This window comes from Crocodylus porosus, unplaced genomic scaffold (assembly GCF_001723895.1).
Source record: "Crocodylus porosus isolate Cpor-Errol unplaced genomic scaffold, CroPor_comp1, whole genome shotgun sequence".
NCBI classification, from domain to species: domain Eukaryota; kingdom Metazoa; phylum Chordata; order Crocodylia; family Crocodylidae; genus Crocodylus; species Crocodylus porosus.
In genome coordinates this window covers 4827537-4845420 of record NW_017728932.1, presented here as the reverse complement: position 1 = coordinate 4845420, position 17884 = coordinate 4827537, and the positions used below count along the sequence as shown (strand labels likewise).

The following is a 17884-nucleotide window of genomic DNA, read 5'->3' as shown; positions in this document are numbered from 1 at the left end:
GATGATCTGCTCAGGTCTCTTCCGACCCTACCAACTATGAAACTATGAAAACACCTTTTAAATAGGATATTCCTATGTCAAAGATTCCTCACAGTCTTAAGGTACTGCACTCCAAACTAAACTGAAATGCTTTTCAAGTTAAATAACCTGACCCCCCCACAGCCCAGAAAAACCAGGTCCAATCTCATTTAAGCTTCTAATTCACAGAATCATATAAAAGTAGGGCTGGAAGGGACCACAGGAGACCACCTAGTCCAACCTCTTGCTCGAGATATGATCACCCCTGTCTAAACCATCCTTGACAAATGCTCCTCCAACTAGCTCTTAAAAACTTCCATGGATAGAAATTCCACTGCCTCAGTTCACCACAAACTGAGCCTCACATTAAGTCTGGGCTAAGTGAAGATATCCTAACAAAACTCTTGCAGTTCAACAAAACCATGCAAGATTCCTGTAGCTATTATAGGAAGCTTTCCACCTATAGCTCCCCATTTGTTTTGCAAGGATGGACAAGGACCTTTCTTCTCAAGGGTGACACTGAGGCTACTGGCTGCTATATTTCCACAGCTGTTAGGTTTTGCACACTTGTGAAAATACAGATTAAAATAAATAACTTGCATGTACACCAGGCAGTGGAGAAAATGATCCCAGAGTTCCTGCCCCTTGTTCCCATGCTCTATTCATAGAAATGCATTGCCTCATGCCCCTGTTGACTTCTTATGACCCTCCAATACCTTGGTATAATCTAGGGTCATCCAGGGTCAGGGAAAAGGCACCCTGAAATAGCAAACAGCAGCACAGGAAGATACTTCAGCCCATTCTCACTATGGGGGAAATATGGCTGGTCACAGAGGCAATTCCTGGGCAGTAGCCAACTATCCAGGATTTAAGGTGGCAAGAGGAAGCAATGCAATAACAAGGCCCAGAGAGAATCCAAATGCATTTGTAAGCCCAGCAGACAGCAAATGAACAAATTAGATTGCACCTTTAGTCAGCAATGGGGTTGGAAATAGTAGGTGACAGTTCCTAGCAATTAGAAGCTCCCTGAGGCAGCGCCCCGCATTCAGCATTAAGAACATTTGTTAATGAAGATCTTACCGTATCTTGTGTTGAACAAAATTTCAACTTGTTTCCTCAAATGACTTAAGACATCCCCTATTCCATCTGAAAAACAAGAGAAACAGACCAAGAAATAAACCGTGCTAGCCCAGAGACGTATAAAAAAGCTGTCCAGATGCCCCAACTCTCAACTGACCAAAAGAAATGGTTTTTTGACCCCCCCCCGGCCTAATTGATTCAATATTGCCGGGTTATTCTGAAGCACGTACCGATAAGGAAGTGAACTGGTAAGGAAGTGAACAGACATTCACTTTTTGATTCCAAAAATGCAGTCACGTGCCTGCAATGACCCAGGTTAGATGCCGGGGGGGTGCTAGAGAACGCCCTCCTGCTCAGGTGGAGCAGACAATTGGGCCAAGACTAGCTTGCCCACCTTGAGAAAGGGGGTTTGCAGGGGAGATGCAAAGCATCTTGGGATGCTGGGGGACTGTTAGTTAACTTGAAACTGGAGGGGATACAGGACGGGAATTCAATAAACCGATTTCATCTAAATCAGCGAAGTCTAATACTACATCCATCCAGGTTTATCTGGAAGTGGTTTTTCAGCCATTTTGAAAGCAGTTTATTTGCACTGAACTTCTGCTGTGTTACAGATTTGAACTGGTTTCTGATCCCTTACACTGGTTTGTGTCATTTCTGCCCCTAGCCCCTCTTTGTGCTCTTTTAAAATCTGTCCCATTCATTACATCGACTGCCATCACCCTCATCCCCATTAGGGAGTGGGTAGCCGCACCATCCCAGACTACAGGCGGTGCCTCACAATGAATGAGTCGTCACTGGGCTCTTGAGAGCACCAAAGCTGGCACCAGCTTCCAGAAAAGAATGCCTTTCAGCCACTTTCAGCTCTGTAGCCACATCTGAGACTCCTGACAAGACACCACGATGACAGCCAGGCTTATGCTGTGTTTTTCGGGGACAAAGAGCTAGGCTGGATCACAGTACAGATGGGTTGATATAAATGGAAACACAAAGGGCTAGGAAGGAGTCCTTAATTACATTGTTCCACATCTCTATCATTCTTGACGGCTATTTGATTTGCTTGCCATCCTCTGCTTTATACATCTCTGTCAATGGATATAGATAGAGTAGTATCCTTGTATCCTTTCATCTCCCTATTAAATTCTATGACAGAGACAGAACAAACAGGTCCAGCGTCTTATGTGCACAGTCCCTCTATTTTCATAAATGACCTGCTGTTTTAGGATGACTTATCTGCTGTATTGTATGCTGCCAGTCAGTTGTTTTTTTTAAGGACTGGGATTTTTTGCCTTTTATTATTGGCTCAGCACTGCAGTGTTAGTTAAGCTGAACTCTTACTAGCTAATAACAGCAGAAGGAAAACTATTATAAGACTGGATGCAAGTGTTTGTAATTGCTTAAGATTTTCTCAGCTATGCAGAAACAGGTCAAAGGAATTTAAAATTCAGACACAAGTCAATGTACGAGAGGTCATAATGAGGGCCTTGTCCTGAGCTTTTTACTCTTAGAGTTGCACACAAAAGCAGGTTTTGAAATAATCAGGATAGCCATATTGAAGACAGCTGGGAAGGGACAGCAGGATCAAACTGAGCCGGCACCCGAACATTTTACAATGGAAAAAGAGGCAAGGCAGAGAGTGGTAGGCAAAGCAGGCCCAAAACGATGAAGTGACACGCTTAATGTCACAGTTCTGGTCAGGGTTGGAGCCAGGCTCAGACTCCAGTGCCCTGCACCATGCTACCGCCTCACCTAGTACACAGACTAGAAGACGTGGATGAAGAACTGTCCGAGTGACTCAGGTCCTTCAGAATTAAATGCGGCTGCGGCCAGGATAAGACAACAAAGTTAACCTCTGCCACGGGCTTCACGTGACCTGAATCAAAGTTCAGTGTTATTGCATTGATCTATAATCTCTGCCTTTTAAACTCTCTGGCCCATCACATCACGTGACTCATTTTCAAAGCTGGAAGACCTTACTCTTTGCCTCACTTTGAGACGAAAAGGCCGACGAGAGCCTGAAGCAGCGCTGAGAGGGTTTGTTCCAAGCCCTAACCAGCTGTTTACATTTTTGGCGTCTCAGTCTCTCTCTAGCACAGCCGCACTCGGGAATGCACTCCAGCCCTTTGCAGCTAACCTCAGAGCGCCTGCACGGCCAAAAAGGACAGCTGATGGGAATGGCCAGCATTGCTCTAAGCTTCTGCTAATTTAGAGCTTGGCTCTATATCATTTAAGTCAGTGGGAACTTTGCTGTTGACCCCACTGGGCACAGGATCAGTAAAACATCCTAATGCAGACTAGCAAGAGTAAATGACATCACGAAAGGACATCGTTGCAACTTAAACCCATAAAAATACCAGGCCACAATTCTACACCTGGCACCAGGACTGCCGTAAGTAAACTCACGAGTGGTAACGCTCAGCTGGTGCAAATGGGCCAGGCTCCACGATGCCAGTGGAAAGACACCAACTGGGGCTCTGAACATGGTGCAATAGAAGCCACTTGCCTTTCAGAGAATGTGGACCATCCCTTGAAGGCAGTTTAAAAATAGAGCCATGCCAACTACACTTTAAACAAGCCCAAGATCACCAAAGGGTATTTCAGCTGAGATTTATTACAAACTCCCCCTTACCTTCCATCTGCTTGTCTTCATGTCGTAGATCCTCAGTGGTCCCCTTATCTGTACCTGGGGGAGGGAAGCAAAGGTTTAACAGCTTCTCCTGAATACTGGGGCAATGAGCCTGCCAGACGCATCATGAAGCAGGCGTGAGAATTTGTTTGAGGATGGAGAGTGATGAAGATACACCCCCGATGTGCTAGTTTGCTAGGAGGGCTATATTTTTCCTGCATTTGCAGAAAAAAAAAAAAGACAGGGCAGTATATAACCAGCCTTTCCAAAACAACAGAACAGCACTATAAAGAACGTTTTGAGGACTGCGCTTGCCTGTTGAAGGCAACATAATACAAAACTAAGCAACACAAGACATGCCGCACGACCCCTCTGTGTGACAAACAGAGCAGAACCCAAAGACAAAGGTACTGTAGCTTGCTATACGCAGGTACAGCACCTAGCACAATGGGATCCTGATTTTGGACGGGGCCCAGAGACACTAGCCTAATACAAATAACAACAACACCATTTCTCCGTGTCTTAGGGAAAGTATGAACAGCTGGACAAGCTTTGCATCCGGATTCTCAAACTGCTTTCTGTTGTTCAGACACAAAAGCTCCAAAGTGAAAGGATAAACCTTTGGGTCAAGGTTTTGATTCACACTCCTAAATAAGATGACCTGATTTCAACGTTTCTCATCCAACAGAAGCTCCGACTGAGCTCGGTGGAGCTGCAAGAAGCTTAGCAATCTTGAAAATTCAGAACGATTATTGAGGTGTGTCATTATGGAACTAGGAACCTCACTTTAGGCTCCTATTATTGGAAATGTTGGCCTGAAATGTGTAGTCCCTTCTTTTTTTTAGGTTCACATGATTTACAACTCTTTTAGTGGCATCCCTTTCATTACCTGTTACTGCTTCTAGCATGTAGTTGGAATCACTTGAAGTCAGGTGGCTGGTCACGGGCTCATGGATTTCATCGGAACTGGGCGACCGGTCTGCGAACAAAGAACCAAAGATAATTTGGATGACCCGGTCCCTGCCCCTGGAAGCACATTGCAGAGTTTTATGGCCCATTACCAAGAATGTACCTATGTTCATGAACCTCAATGTGCGACTGTGGTAGGGGGCACAATTACTTAGTCATAAAGGCACGCAGGAGCAGAAGCAGACAAATCTACCACCTTTTTCCTATATATTTTAACACTCGTAGGAGGACGTTGGAAACATTCCTCTACGACACCCCCCAACCTCTCCAAAGTGGGGAAAAGCAGCAGCATCTGCAAAAGTTTCCTCTTAAGCCCCATGGAGAGTGAAGAGCTGAAATGGGTCGTGATGACTTAATTGGTTTAATTCCACCCTGACGTCCAATTCTGGCTTAAAAAGTTAATGCTACTTGATCCCCCCACCTCCTTCACAGGAAGGTCATTCCACCAATCCACTGCTTCACTGCAGACAATAGCGCCCCTTAAACTCTTCTTACATATACCCTCTTACTGTAAACCTGTATACTTTAGTGTTGGACTCTCCCATGCCCTTGGAAAATTATCCAAATTTCGTTTTAAAATTAACCTCTAGCTAGCTTAACTACCTCGGTCAGGTCACTTTTTAATCAGCTTCTCACATGATAAATAATCCAAATTTCATCCATTTCTCCCTGTATAGGAACACCACCTTTCCATTAATTATCTTTGCTGCCTTAAGTGGTACTCCATCTAATTTAACTACATCTGCCTTCAAATAAAGTAATAAAAGCTGGACTCTGGATTCCAAATGTGATTTAACCAGGCCCAATAAAGTAATACCAAAATTCCCTTAGATTTATATAACAGACGCACCTTAATACCAGTTGGTATTACATATCCCAGCAGTCTTTCCTGCCCAAGTATAGAGGGGGCTGGACCTGATGATCTGCGAGGTCCCTTCCGGCCCCTAACAACTATGAAACTTCTTTCCCATCACAGCCCAACCTGAAAATTAAAATGTTTCATCTACCAAAACACCTCGAATCTTTTCCTTTCCCCGCATTAAATATGAGTCAAAATCTGCTTTCATTACTTTTCTGTAATTCTAGACTGACCTTTATAACTTTCCTGGAGCTGCGCTAACATTAACACTGGTCGAGCTGAGAGCAGAATTTGCCTGCAATTCAGAACCATTCAAACCACAGCAAACTTGGACATTACATCTTCTCTGAGAGCATCATTTCCCACCTAGGTGCATTCAAAGTAATGCTCCTGCTCTAATTCTATCAAGATTATTAATTAGTTAATGACTGTAAAACACACTGAAAATGCAAAGTGCTAATTAATTACCCATTAACTCCTCAAGATGTTTCTACTGTTTGATGCACACCCTAGTTCAGGTAACAGCCCTATAAACACCAGCCCAAGGCATACTCTTCTTCTGGAAAGCTCCTAATTTCTCACTCTCGAGGAACGAAAGCTTTCAATGCTACTGTCCCCGTTCTGGTGCATAGCCCCTGGTTTTTCAATCTCAGCCACATTTCAGGAAAGCAACTGGGCAAATGCTTAGGTCCCATAGGACTGGAAACGCTGCAACTCTCCACACCAGGCAAACAACAAACTACAGGAGTTTTTCAGCCATGCCTACAATTTGGCTGACAGAAGAATCCCTACGCTGGCCGTCAGCTCAGCTTCTTCTGGGGTGATCCTCTCCCCAAAGGTCAGATGCCAGCAACTGCATTCGAGATCCAACCCAATCCCTTCATTCAGCCCCATCATCACTGTCAACCTCTAAAACCACCCATTTACCATGCTGGACAACACGCAAGGCAACTTGCATTTCCTGTATATCTCATTCTCCTGACCCAGGGAGCTCATTCATAACCTAACGCTGTAGCTGAATCAATCTACAGTCACCACCCACCGAGCTGACGGAGCTAAAACTACAGTGGCCTAACCAAGGATACATCCAGCCCCTGTTACATGTAGTACTACAGATTGCATTTTTATGCACACACAACTTCACCACTGCTCACTGGAAGCTTAGGTGCCTCAGAACCAGTTGCTTGGACATACTGTTCATCGATATGTGCAGTAACAAGTCACAGGCAGATGGAGGATGGAAAAAAGGTTACTAGGGCATATCAGCTAATGAGAGTCAGAAGTGGTGCTGCAACACCAGCTGTAACACCAGCCCATGATCCAATTATACCCTTAGGAGCTGAGACGCAGTCCGACAAACGTGAAAGCCACGATTTATAGAGATTTGCTTAGAACAGCAGTTCCTTCTGATTTCTGCATCGCTGCCATGCACGTTCATCTCCAAAATGAATTCACAGATTCAACTTGGAGCCAACTCATTTAAACCTCCCCCTGCTGAACTCATCAGCATATCCTCCCCCCACCAGGCTGCTATCCTGGTTTTGATTGCTCCTTGGGAAGCTGAGAAGGCCGTAGCCCTTTATTCTGGAATTAGAGCACACGATGGTGGCAGGAGATTGGGATCCTACTCTCAGCCTTGCCACAGATTTGCTACATGCGCTACCCTGAGTCACTTACCCTCTCTGTAGATCTATAACCAGGGATATTGAGGCATGGATAGAGAAATAATTATATTGTGTTAAGGGAGGGAGGAAAGGATTCCCCACAGCTCAGTTGGTCTGTCTGCTGTTACCCTAGCCTAGGGTAAGTGGAAGTTAAAGCAGGGTAGTTTACTTCTGAATGAAACAGGGTAAAGTTACCGCAGTTTAGCGTCGCTTGCTGCAGGACAGACGCAAACAGACAAATCAGTTGTAATGGATAAGCTGTTTTGCACTCGTTACCACCACTTTGGAGAAGTATCATTTTTTGTCTATCCATGCCCTGATAGTCCCTGGGCCTTGGGAAGAGGGGACAGGCAAAGGGATGGAGGAAGACGACACCTGCCTATCCCAGTTCTTCTTGATTATCACTGCAAAAGCAACAGTAGCATCATCTCCAGAACAAGCTGCTCTACAATGCACGTGGCCAGGGCTGGGTCAAGGGATGCATAAACAGGACTAAAACCAAAAGCTGCCCTCGGTGGGAAAAAAAAAAAAAAAAACAAAAACCTGGAAACATCCTATGCTATTGCAACAACTTGCCTGAGAGACCAACTGACCGCTGGGGGATTTTCAATATGGGACAAAATGAGGCTGAGGGGATTACCCACCCATGCCACTTCCCCAAAGCAAAATCCTCACACTGTACAACACAAGGTGGATGCTCTCTGCCTTGATGTTACTCAGCTCTTCAGACCTGCCCACTGTTTACCTGGCACGGTGATCTGAATGATGTCCAGCTCATCTGGCTCTATTTTGATTTGTCGGATCCCACTCAGTTCTCCTGAGGTACCTAATGGAAAAAAGATCCTCAGAAGCGCAAAACCAAGGTGCGCGTCCGAAAAGCCCTCGCTGCCTGCCTGTCCGATCCCAGGCAACAACTATTTACAAAGAATAATACTTGGCTTTTCACCCGTAGACCTCACAGCACTTCACAAAGGTAAGTAGCCAACATTAACCACACTAACTGCATTGTACAGACAGAAGGAAAGAGAAAGCTGAACTTTTAAAACCTTTTTAAAGTTTCTAAACTGACTCAAGCTCTTGCTACTCCTGCCCCCGCCCCCAACTTTCTCCTGCTCCGTCTCCTCCCACACAGGCGCTCCCGTTCCATGTTAACACTGGTTGTTTCAGTGGATTCAGGATCAATTCAAGCCAAAGAGAATTACACTTATTTTATACCAGAATAAGAGCATTCTCCAGCCTTTTGTATGTAATTTGGTTTAAAATGACCCCTTAAAATAAACCAATGCAATTTTCTTGGAGAAGGCCATATTCAGCAGCATGTTTAAGCACATGCTTAAGTCCCATTATCTTCAATTACCTTAAGTGTTTTGCTGAGTAAGGGCCCAGCCAAAGGCCTACAAAACAAGCGTCTCCATCCCCTCATCTATAAAATGGGGATAATAATCCTGACCTATCTGCCTTTCCAAAGTGTTACGACAACTAATTAATGGCAGTGAAGAGCTACAGGGATATGTTTATGGGATGTTCTCTATAAATGGCCCTTGACTGTAATTCACTTTTGCTGCTAGCACAATAGAGCCCTCAGACCTTCAGGAGACAGAATAGAGGCTTGTCTATTTTCTCAGGCTTTTGCCAGCAATCATTTTGCTTTATACTGCAGGTAGGAGTTCTCATTGCTACTGAGCTGCTTGCTTGCTTTCTTTCGGCCCCAAAACACTGTTCCCACATACAGAGCACTCCGAGAGCCTCATTTTAAAGGGTGGGCACCCATGTGTCCATTTCTATGCGTGATTGTCTACAGATACCTCTTTGACACACAAATTCACATCATGCTTTACAGCACATTGTAATATGCACTACCTCTGCACTGTCCTCTCAATGACAGATCTATTTCTATAAGTAGCTCAATAGGAGCATTCAGAGCCTCTGCGCCCAGCACAATGGCAGGCACAGTTCACCATGGAGAGCTGCGAGAGGCAGCAATGTTTGTTACACTTTGCCATTGGCGCTGAAAGATTTCAGTACAATAGCTATAATGACAGCCCATTGCAGGGAGGACAGGGATGCAGCAAATGCATTTCATGTGGCATGTAATCATCTCAGCCAAAGAGCTGGAGAGTTTATCAGCATCACAGGGAATTTAATATTTAGTGAAGGGCCCTGAGTTCCCCTCCCCGACTCCCCCCCCCATTACTACTTTTCAACAGAAAGCAACAATTATTTCTTGCTCACCTGGTTCGCAGCTTTCGGATACGCTACACTTCTCTGACCTGTAGAGGAGAAGCAGACAAGAGACATGGTATGTTTGTACAAAGGGAAGCTTGAATCTTTTGTGCTTACTCACAGTGAAGCAAATAGGCATAGGAGGTGCAATCAGTATCTCCTTCAACAATTTATCTGCGTAAGTAATGTATAAGGGATATCAGGCTGAAAAGTCCGGAGATGTGGCATCCACATGCTTTAGTTAAGACAGTAGCAGCCCTCAGGTTTTGTCCCATGACTAGCAATTTAATTGCTGCCAACTCCTGTTTTTTTAAGCTTATACAACCCATCAGAATATTGGATCTCTACAATATACTTGTATCAGGAACTGAGAGAACTGCTCCATGAGGCCGCGGTGGAGTGTGGCATTGAAGTTTTGTTCTTGCCAAAGTCCAAGCAACTTCTAACTTAGCAAGGTAAACCTCACGTTGTATCAGTGCAGCAAATCTGCAGCAGACGTTTGTGCTGGAGCATCTGCACCAGTGCTGCTACTGCAGAGAAAGCATTTGAAAAAGTTCTTAATAACGCAGGGATATCTTAAATCAAGCTCGGTTTTTCTTCTTTAAAGGTGCTATTTCACGCCTAAAGTCCTGAGAAGAGTGAGCCCTCCTTGTCCTGGATGTGTAAAGCCCTGCAAACATTTCCAGCGCTGTCTAAGTACAATAAGTCTTTTAACCAATAACCTATGGGAAGCTAATATGAAGGATGTGTTGGTGTTTTCAGTAATCAAAACACTCAGGGCCTGCTTCTCAACAGTCACACCAGTACAAACAGGGTTAAAGTCCATAGAACAACAGGGCAACATTGGTGGAAAGGAGGAAGAAAATCTCCTCGTCTTATCTATCTGTCTATCAATAGATAGACAGATAGATAGTGCCCATCTTTAAGAAAGGGAAGAAGGAAGATCTGGGGAATTACAGACTGGTCAACCTCACTTAGGTCCCTGGAAAGGACACAAAGCAGGTCCTCGAGGACTCCACTTAAGCACTTGGAGAAGAAGGTGATTAGGAGTAGTCAGCATGGATTCACCAAGGGCAAGTCATGCCTGATCAACCTGACTGCCTTCTATGACAAGGTGACTGGCTCTGCGGATGTGGGGAGAGCAATGGATGCGATATGACTTGATTTTAGCAAGGCTTCTGATATGGCTGCTGCAACATTCTTGCAAGCAAGCTAAGGAAGCACGGGTTGGACAAATGGACTGTAAGGTGGACAGAAAACTGACTGTCAGGCTCAAAAGGTAGTAATCAATGGCTTGATGTCTAGTTGGCAGCTGGCATCAAGCAGAGTGCCCCAGGAGCTGGTTTCGCTCAATATCTTCATCAACAACCTGGAAGATGGGATGGAGTGCACCCTCAGCAACTTTGCAGATGACAGCAAACTTGGGGTGGGGGGGGCAGGGAGTAGTAGATAAGCTGGAGGGTAGGGTTAGGATTCAGAGAGACCTCAACAAGTTGGAGAACTGGACCACAAGTTATTTCATGAGGTTCAATAAAGCCAAATTTGCACTTGGGGCAGAACAATCCCATGCACCACTACAGGCTGGGGACTGACCGGCAAAGCAGCAGCTCTGCAGAAAAGGACTTGGGGGCTACAGGGGACAACAAACTGAATATAAGCCAGCTGCGTGCCCTTGTTGCAAACAAGGCTAATGGTATACTGGACTGCATTAGTAGGAGTGTTGCCAACAGAGGGAAGTGATTATTCCCCTCTCTTCAGCACTGGTGAGGCCACTGATGAGACAGAGGGGATTTAGTAACAGCCTTCAATTACCAGAAGGGTGGTTCCAAGGACGATGGAGCTAGACTGTTCTCAGTCAGTCAGCGTGTCCATAATTGCCAAGCCACATGATAGCATCCTCAATGGCCATGTGCAGTTCCTGCAGTCCTCCACTGAACTTTGTCAGCAAGCACACAACCACCATATGCAGCATGGTGCGTGTGTTGCCACAGCTAGAGCCTGGATTGTTGTGAAGACCTCAGCTGAGGAGGTTGGCCACGCACTGACCTTACCCTGTCCAGAACCAGCTCAGCAAGCCCCACTCACGGTATGGCAGGTTGAAGCCAGGTGGGCAGACTGTCGGATCTGTGATAAGGAACTCATTTGATGATAATGTTGACCTCCATTAACTTGTTTAGTGGTAATGTTGACCGTTCTCAGTGGTGGCAGATGACAAAACAAGGAGCAATGGTCTCAAGTTGCAGCAAGGGAAGTTTAGGTTGGATATTACGAAAAACTCTTACTAGGAGAATAGTAAAACACTGGGACAGGTTACCCAGAGAGGTGGTGGAATCTCCATTCTTGGAGGTTTTTAAGACCCACCTAGACAAAGCCTTTGGCTGGGGTGATCTAGTTGAGGATGGTCCTGCTTTGAGCAGGAGGTTGGACTAGGTGACCTCTTGAGGTCCCGGCCAACCCTAATTTTTTATGATTCTATGTTCGAACAACTGATGGTGTGAAATCTTGCAGGGCTCAGCTCCTCACAAGAGGTGGCTCATAATGTGTCAACCTGGTTCCTTTTGCAGCTAAAGCAAATACGGAGATGGGGGGGGGGGAAAGATATCAACTGAGCTGGTAAATGTTTGTTCTACCCAAAACTTTCCTCTCTGCATACTGGGCTGTACCCCAAATTTCCATCCACTGTCAACTCAGCATATTTGGAAAGCTGTGGGAACTAGAACACCTTCCCTACCCAGATTTCGGAGCTCTCTCCCTCTCATAAGGAACACTTACTGCAAGTAAAACGTAGACCAGTGCAAACCACTGCACCTTGCCCATAAAGAATGCCAAGAAACAGACCCGGAAAACTACAGCCCCCAAATATCTGTCCTGAGAACAAGGAGTTGTAAAGAAGACAAGACTGCAGCGGTCCTGCCCATTTGTTCACAGGCTTCAGAAGCATTCAGCATGAGACTAGATCTGTTCTCCCTCACTTCACAGCATCCTACTGCAAGGTTTCTGCTGCTTTTCTCCGAGACATCCAATATACAGCCCAGTATCAGACAGGATTCTGAACCAGACGGCCCTGCCAGGGCTATTTCTATGCCCCTAACAGAGAGGAAGTCTCTGCACTTAGAAGAAAACACCACAAACTGATCCGATTTCTTTTTTCAAACATGCATTCTTTCTTCCTCAATATATGTCGCCAAATTAACTGGAAATTGGATAGATAACAAGAGACAGAGATTAAGTTAAATGTGGTCTCTCCAGTGGAATTTAGGATTTCCGATATACCATATGCTAAAATAACATTCTACTTTTCATAGCATGCGACTTGCACATACATGGCCTGATTTTTTTTTCTCACTCACACCAGGATAAGTCAGGAGTAATGCAAGTGAAGTTATTGAGCCAATTAATTACACCCCTGCCCATCGGAAGCGGCCCAATGACTTTGCTGGGCTTATCCTAGATTTATACCAGTGTAACCGAGAGCCGATCTGGTTCAAGGGATTTATGCGGGAGGAAAATCAAGGGAAGGAGGTTCAGAATCTGGGCTGGTACAAAGTGCATGATGATTATGCTGCACTAAGAACAGACCGAAAGCTCAAGACCCCAATCCGGTTAGAATCCTTCACAGGCATTAAATGAACTTCCTGCAATGCCGGACTCTGCCCCAGAAAAACATCCTTTTGCCTAGGATTTTGTAAAGCTGTTTTACCATAACATGCAAATCCTGACTGACTCACTGCTGGAAACAGTCAAGAGTACAGTACGGATGAAGGTGAAGACAATTAAATATTAGCAAGTGTTCTCCATGGACAGTAAGCCTCCAGATTTGCTAGTACATGGAGAATGGCAAATACCAGACCTCTCACTGAGTTTGATACTCCTGCGTGCACTCGGTGGTAGATTTTCTTCGCTTAGCAAATTCGTGGTGCATCCCTATCATTTGGCCTTTCTGCCTGCCTGCTTGTATTAGCATTGATTTAATGCCATTCTGGGTTGGTTGGTCGTTTTTTTGTGAGGAGAGGGGGTTAAAGAAAGAAAAGAAATAGAGAAAGAAAAGAAAATATATTAATTGTAGGAAGTAAGTAATTACAAATAGAACTCAATGGTTAATTAAAAATGAGAACTATGAGGCCTGGTTTCCCAGAGGCCGAACATTTCTTTTTCAAGTCAACAAGAGCAGCGGATAGTCAATGCCTTTAGAAAACCAGCCTCTAGACATCAAGGCTGCCTATACACATGCTTGGGGATTGGGGGGGACGACACCCATTTTAAGTAGAGCAGTTTCTGGACCGCCGCTCTATTTAAAACAGCTCGCCATCACGTGTGTTAAGTGCCCGCGCATTTCAAAGAGGCCATGGGACACGATCTAAAGTTCATTCGATGAGGTTTAAAGCACCCCCATGGCCATTTTGAAACACGCAGGGACTTCATACACAACTGACGCGTTCTAACTGGAATGTGGATACTAAACAGACCGCGAACGAGCATGTCTATAGGCACCCCAAAGGTCCGATCAAGTATCCACTGCCCTCTGCAGCTGGTTGATTAACTGATGGATGGCTTCATGGTTTAGGCCATTGCTTGGGACTCTGGAGTCCAAATTTCAATTCCTGATCCCTCCCAGAATCTCTGGGAATTTTACATGTGCTCTAGGGGTGGGAGTGGGGCAGTGGACTTTAATTAGAGCCACTCTAATTAAAGTGCCGCAGTGTCTCACGTATCAGCATCCTTGCGCTTCAAAACGGTGCCGGGGGCACTTTAACTAAGACTCATCAAACAAGCTTTAACTAAAGTGCCTCTGCCTCCATTGTGAAGCATGAGGACACTCATCCGTGAGATGCGGAGCCTGGCTGGAGCGCACTAATCAGCACCCCAGCAGACTCGATTATTTAAGTCTGCTCTGCGGCACTGTAATTACAGCGCCTCAGAGCAGCCTCCTGGCATGTCACAGACACCCTCTGTGTGACCTTCCTCAACTGTGCCTCAGTTCCCCATCTGTAAAATGGGGACAGTAGCACTGTCCTACTTCCCAGGTGTGCTGTGAAGACAATTAGACTAATTGGTTTAGGCACTGTGGTGAGGAAAGCCACATAAATGCCCACCTATCTACTCTCATCAGGTTTAACAGACTGGGATCAAGTCCTGAGCTCCAGTCTTCTGTAACAAAGTCATTTAGAGAAGACTGAGTGTACTCAAGTTGACAACTGAACTTTCCAGTTTATACAACAGATCAACATTTCAAAAATTTCTTTGGATAGGTTACCAATATATAGAACGAGGGCCTGCTCCAATGCTAACTGGCAGTGAGGTCTTTCCATTAGTTGTGATGCAGGTTGGATCAAGCCCTGCATATATGTAATTAAAAAACAGATTCACAATATTTGCAATTCAAGCAATGTAAGTTTTCTTTTAGTCCAACATATACATACATATATATATATTGTACAAACCAGTACAGCAATTGGTATACTAATACCGCATTTGAAATAACATGCCCAGCTGCGATGGGGCATTTAAATGCAACTTTGAGGCCAATTTCAGCAGAACTCTCAAGCACAGATTGGGCCCTTTTACCACACAGGTAGAGGAGCACTGTTCCTATGCTTCAAGGTACTTTGCTTGAAGCTGCTTTGCTTTGCAAAATCCTTGCCAAAGCACAGTATCACAATGGTGCATGCTGCTGCCTGTCACCTGCCAACGCTACTCTGGCATAGCAGCCAGTGAGACGGGACGCCTCTGGATGTTCTCAAACCTAAGCAAAGACTTAATATAGTCTTCAAAACCTGTGATAACTGCTTCTTGCTTCAGAGACCCTTGCTTAAGTTTCCTGCCCAACTGACTCCAGCAGGATTCATCCCACAATGCTAAGTCAAATGGCAGCATAGAGCACAATTCATATTGTGCTCTAAGTCCCCGACGTTGCAACGGAGTCAGTGCCATCAGACAAACCTCTGCCTTATCTTCTACTCCAAAGAGTACTGGGAATGTGACTGGCAGGTGTTAAGAGTTCTGGATCAATACAGTCTTTGTGCCAAAATACTCTTTGAGATATTTCAGCACGTGACAGCAGGCTCTGGACAGAGACAAACTAACTGAAGAGCCATGTTTATGGTCACATGCTCTACGTATTACTTACTTCCTGTTAGACCTAAACTCAAATGCTGCCTTCACTAAATCAACAAAGTTTACCCACTTGTAGGGAAGTAAGGCTTTGTTGGCATGTGGCAGCCACTATCTTGGCTGACAAATCAGGAGCAGAACAGCCCTCCAAAGCTAACATCACAAGCTATTGCCATCTGAATGCAACTTCCTACGTGAGGCTGTCGCTGTCGCATACTCCCCTTCCTTATGAACCAGGCCCAGAAAGGAACCTGAAACATTCACTTCTGTCTGCGCTGCGCAGCTAACTTAAGTGGAGTTGAGAGAAACATTTATCTGGTATGGTTTAAGATGGGGGTGATCCTGCCTAGAGCAGAGAGGAAGGATTAGATAACCTCCTCAAGTCCTTCCCAGCCCTATTTTAATCTGATTCTATGAATGGGGCCTTCACCTCAAAGTTTGGCTTAACATTATTCACTCCTGAGTCCTCACTGCAAAGCCCTACAAGCAAGGTTGCTGCATCCTTACTGTTTCTGCCCTCACCTGTGGGTGTCTGGAGCTATACCCCATGGTTCTTTGGGCTGTACTGCCCTAGGATCCTTCTCTCAGTCAACTGTATTACTTATGGGAGAACTTGACTGTGATGTCCTGGGAATGACAGAAAGGATGTTTAACACTCAAATACTTAGCTGGCTGGAACACTGCAAAGCTGGGAGGGGGAAGTGGGGATACAGCTCGCGTCAAGGAAGAACTTGTGCTTGGAAAAATCACACACCTAGCTAGGTAACTGCTGGTTAAAGGACCTCCAATACTAGGTCAGAAATTACTCTGTGCAGGTGGGAGGAAGATTAATGCTAAAACCCACATGTGAGATCAAATTCACTGTAGACATATTTATATACCACACAGTGGAATATGCACAGGCACACTTGCACTGGCTTAGCAGCTTATACAGGGTAATACTCAACCAATTTAAAACCTGGCTTAGACTGGTGTAAACTGAAATAAGAACGTGCATCATGCCTTCTGGAACAGTGTATCAAAGCAGGATTTCAAATCTGGTCCAAGTCTGCATGCTGCCAAATCCAAAGTAACTAGACAAGCAGCACACGCACTGTATCAGACTATCATGGATTACATCCTGTGGCCACAATACACGTGGCCCCGTCCGTGCACATAAGCGGTCACCATCTGTAAAGGCCTTTTCCCTGCAGAGTTTCATATTCCAACACAACATTCAAGATAATGTTGAAAACAATACCAAGCCTACCCAGACATTTCAAACTAGATCACTGGCTTCAATACGGCCACACAAGGGAGCATGGTTCACTCCACCTCTGGGCAGGTCACATCAGAGCTGCCTAAATCAGAGCCCTGTGGCACCATGGGAGTTTTGCCATTAGCTTCAGCAGGGCCAGGATTTCATTTTGGATGCTCACCTGTGAGAAAAGGCGCGAGGAAAGGCAGAGCCACAGCTCTGCCTTACTAGGTGTCAGCTAGTGGAGCTACATGACACGTGGGAGGCAGCGAGTACCCTTAGAAAGGGGAGCTATCAAGTGCTGTGGGAGGAACTCTGTTCCTCTAGGGCTACCACACAGCACCCGCAGTGCTGCCCTTTGCTTAGAGCTGTTGTTCCAGACTGCTATTAGCTTGCGCCACCAAAAGCAGCAAGGTGGCTTTCCAGTCCACTGAACGTCTGTACTCTCGTACATCACAAGGTCTCAATTCTTATCAAAAGTACATTTACAAGTAACTTATAGGTGAGCGTGTATTAAGCATCCGAGTAGGCATCAGAAGCACACGACAGATGGTTCTCTACACATCAGTAGTAGGTGGTAGAGACAGGCATAAATAACTATTCCACTTGTTGGATACTATAATAATTAACCCAGGGGTGGCCAACCTGCGGCATGTGTGCCACAAGTGGCACGGGCAGCCTGTGTGTGTGGCACGTAGCAGATCAAGGATAGGTCAGGCAACACAGTAGCAGATAGGGCAGGCAGCAGAAAGCAGAGCAGGTAAGGGCCAGGGGGCACAGGAATAGGAAGCAGAGCAGCAGATTGCAAAGGGAAGAGGGTTTTGAGCGGCACTAGGGAAGGGTGCAGCACTAATTTGTAGCACACCTGCCAAAACGGTTGGTTCCCATTGTATTAACCTGTTATTAATCCCGTATAAACTATTTATAAATCTGTTTTTAAACGTACCCTGTTTGTGATGCTGGCTGATGGTGTATCATTATGCTTTACATATAATTTAGGCAGGTAACCTTGTCCTAACGTGCATGCACATGTTGGCAATCTGATCCTTTTTGTTCAAAAACAATTATTTTAAACATTTGGGGGGATTTGGCATAAA

The 17884-nt window shown here is 45.3% G+C and overlaps 1 protein-coding gene across 10 annotated transcripts in view; it reads right to left on the bottom strand.

Annotated features, from left to right (window-relative positions):
• Window positions 1-17884, bottom strand: part of GTF2IRD1 (GTF2I repeat domain containing 1) — a 186171-nt gene that overhangs the window by 56973 nt on the left and 111314 nt on the right. For 9 of the 10 annotated variants that reach the window (XM_019545478.1, XM_019545469.1, XM_019545471.1 and 6 more), the window contains exons 12-16: window positions 9449-9486; window positions 7962-8042; window positions 4614-4703; window positions 3728-3781; window positions 1099-1164 (exon numbers count right to left, since the gene is read on the bottom strand). In XM_019545478.1, the coding sequence (XP_019401023.1) occupies window positions 1099-1164; window positions 3728-3781; window positions 4614-4703; window positions 7962-8042; window positions 9449-9486 (329 nt within the window). The remainder of the gene's footprint in view (window positions 1-1098; window positions 1165-3727; window positions 3782-4613; window positions 4704-7961; window positions 8043-9448; window positions 9487-17884) is intronic. The other variant, XM_019545477.1, reaches the window with a different exon arrangement.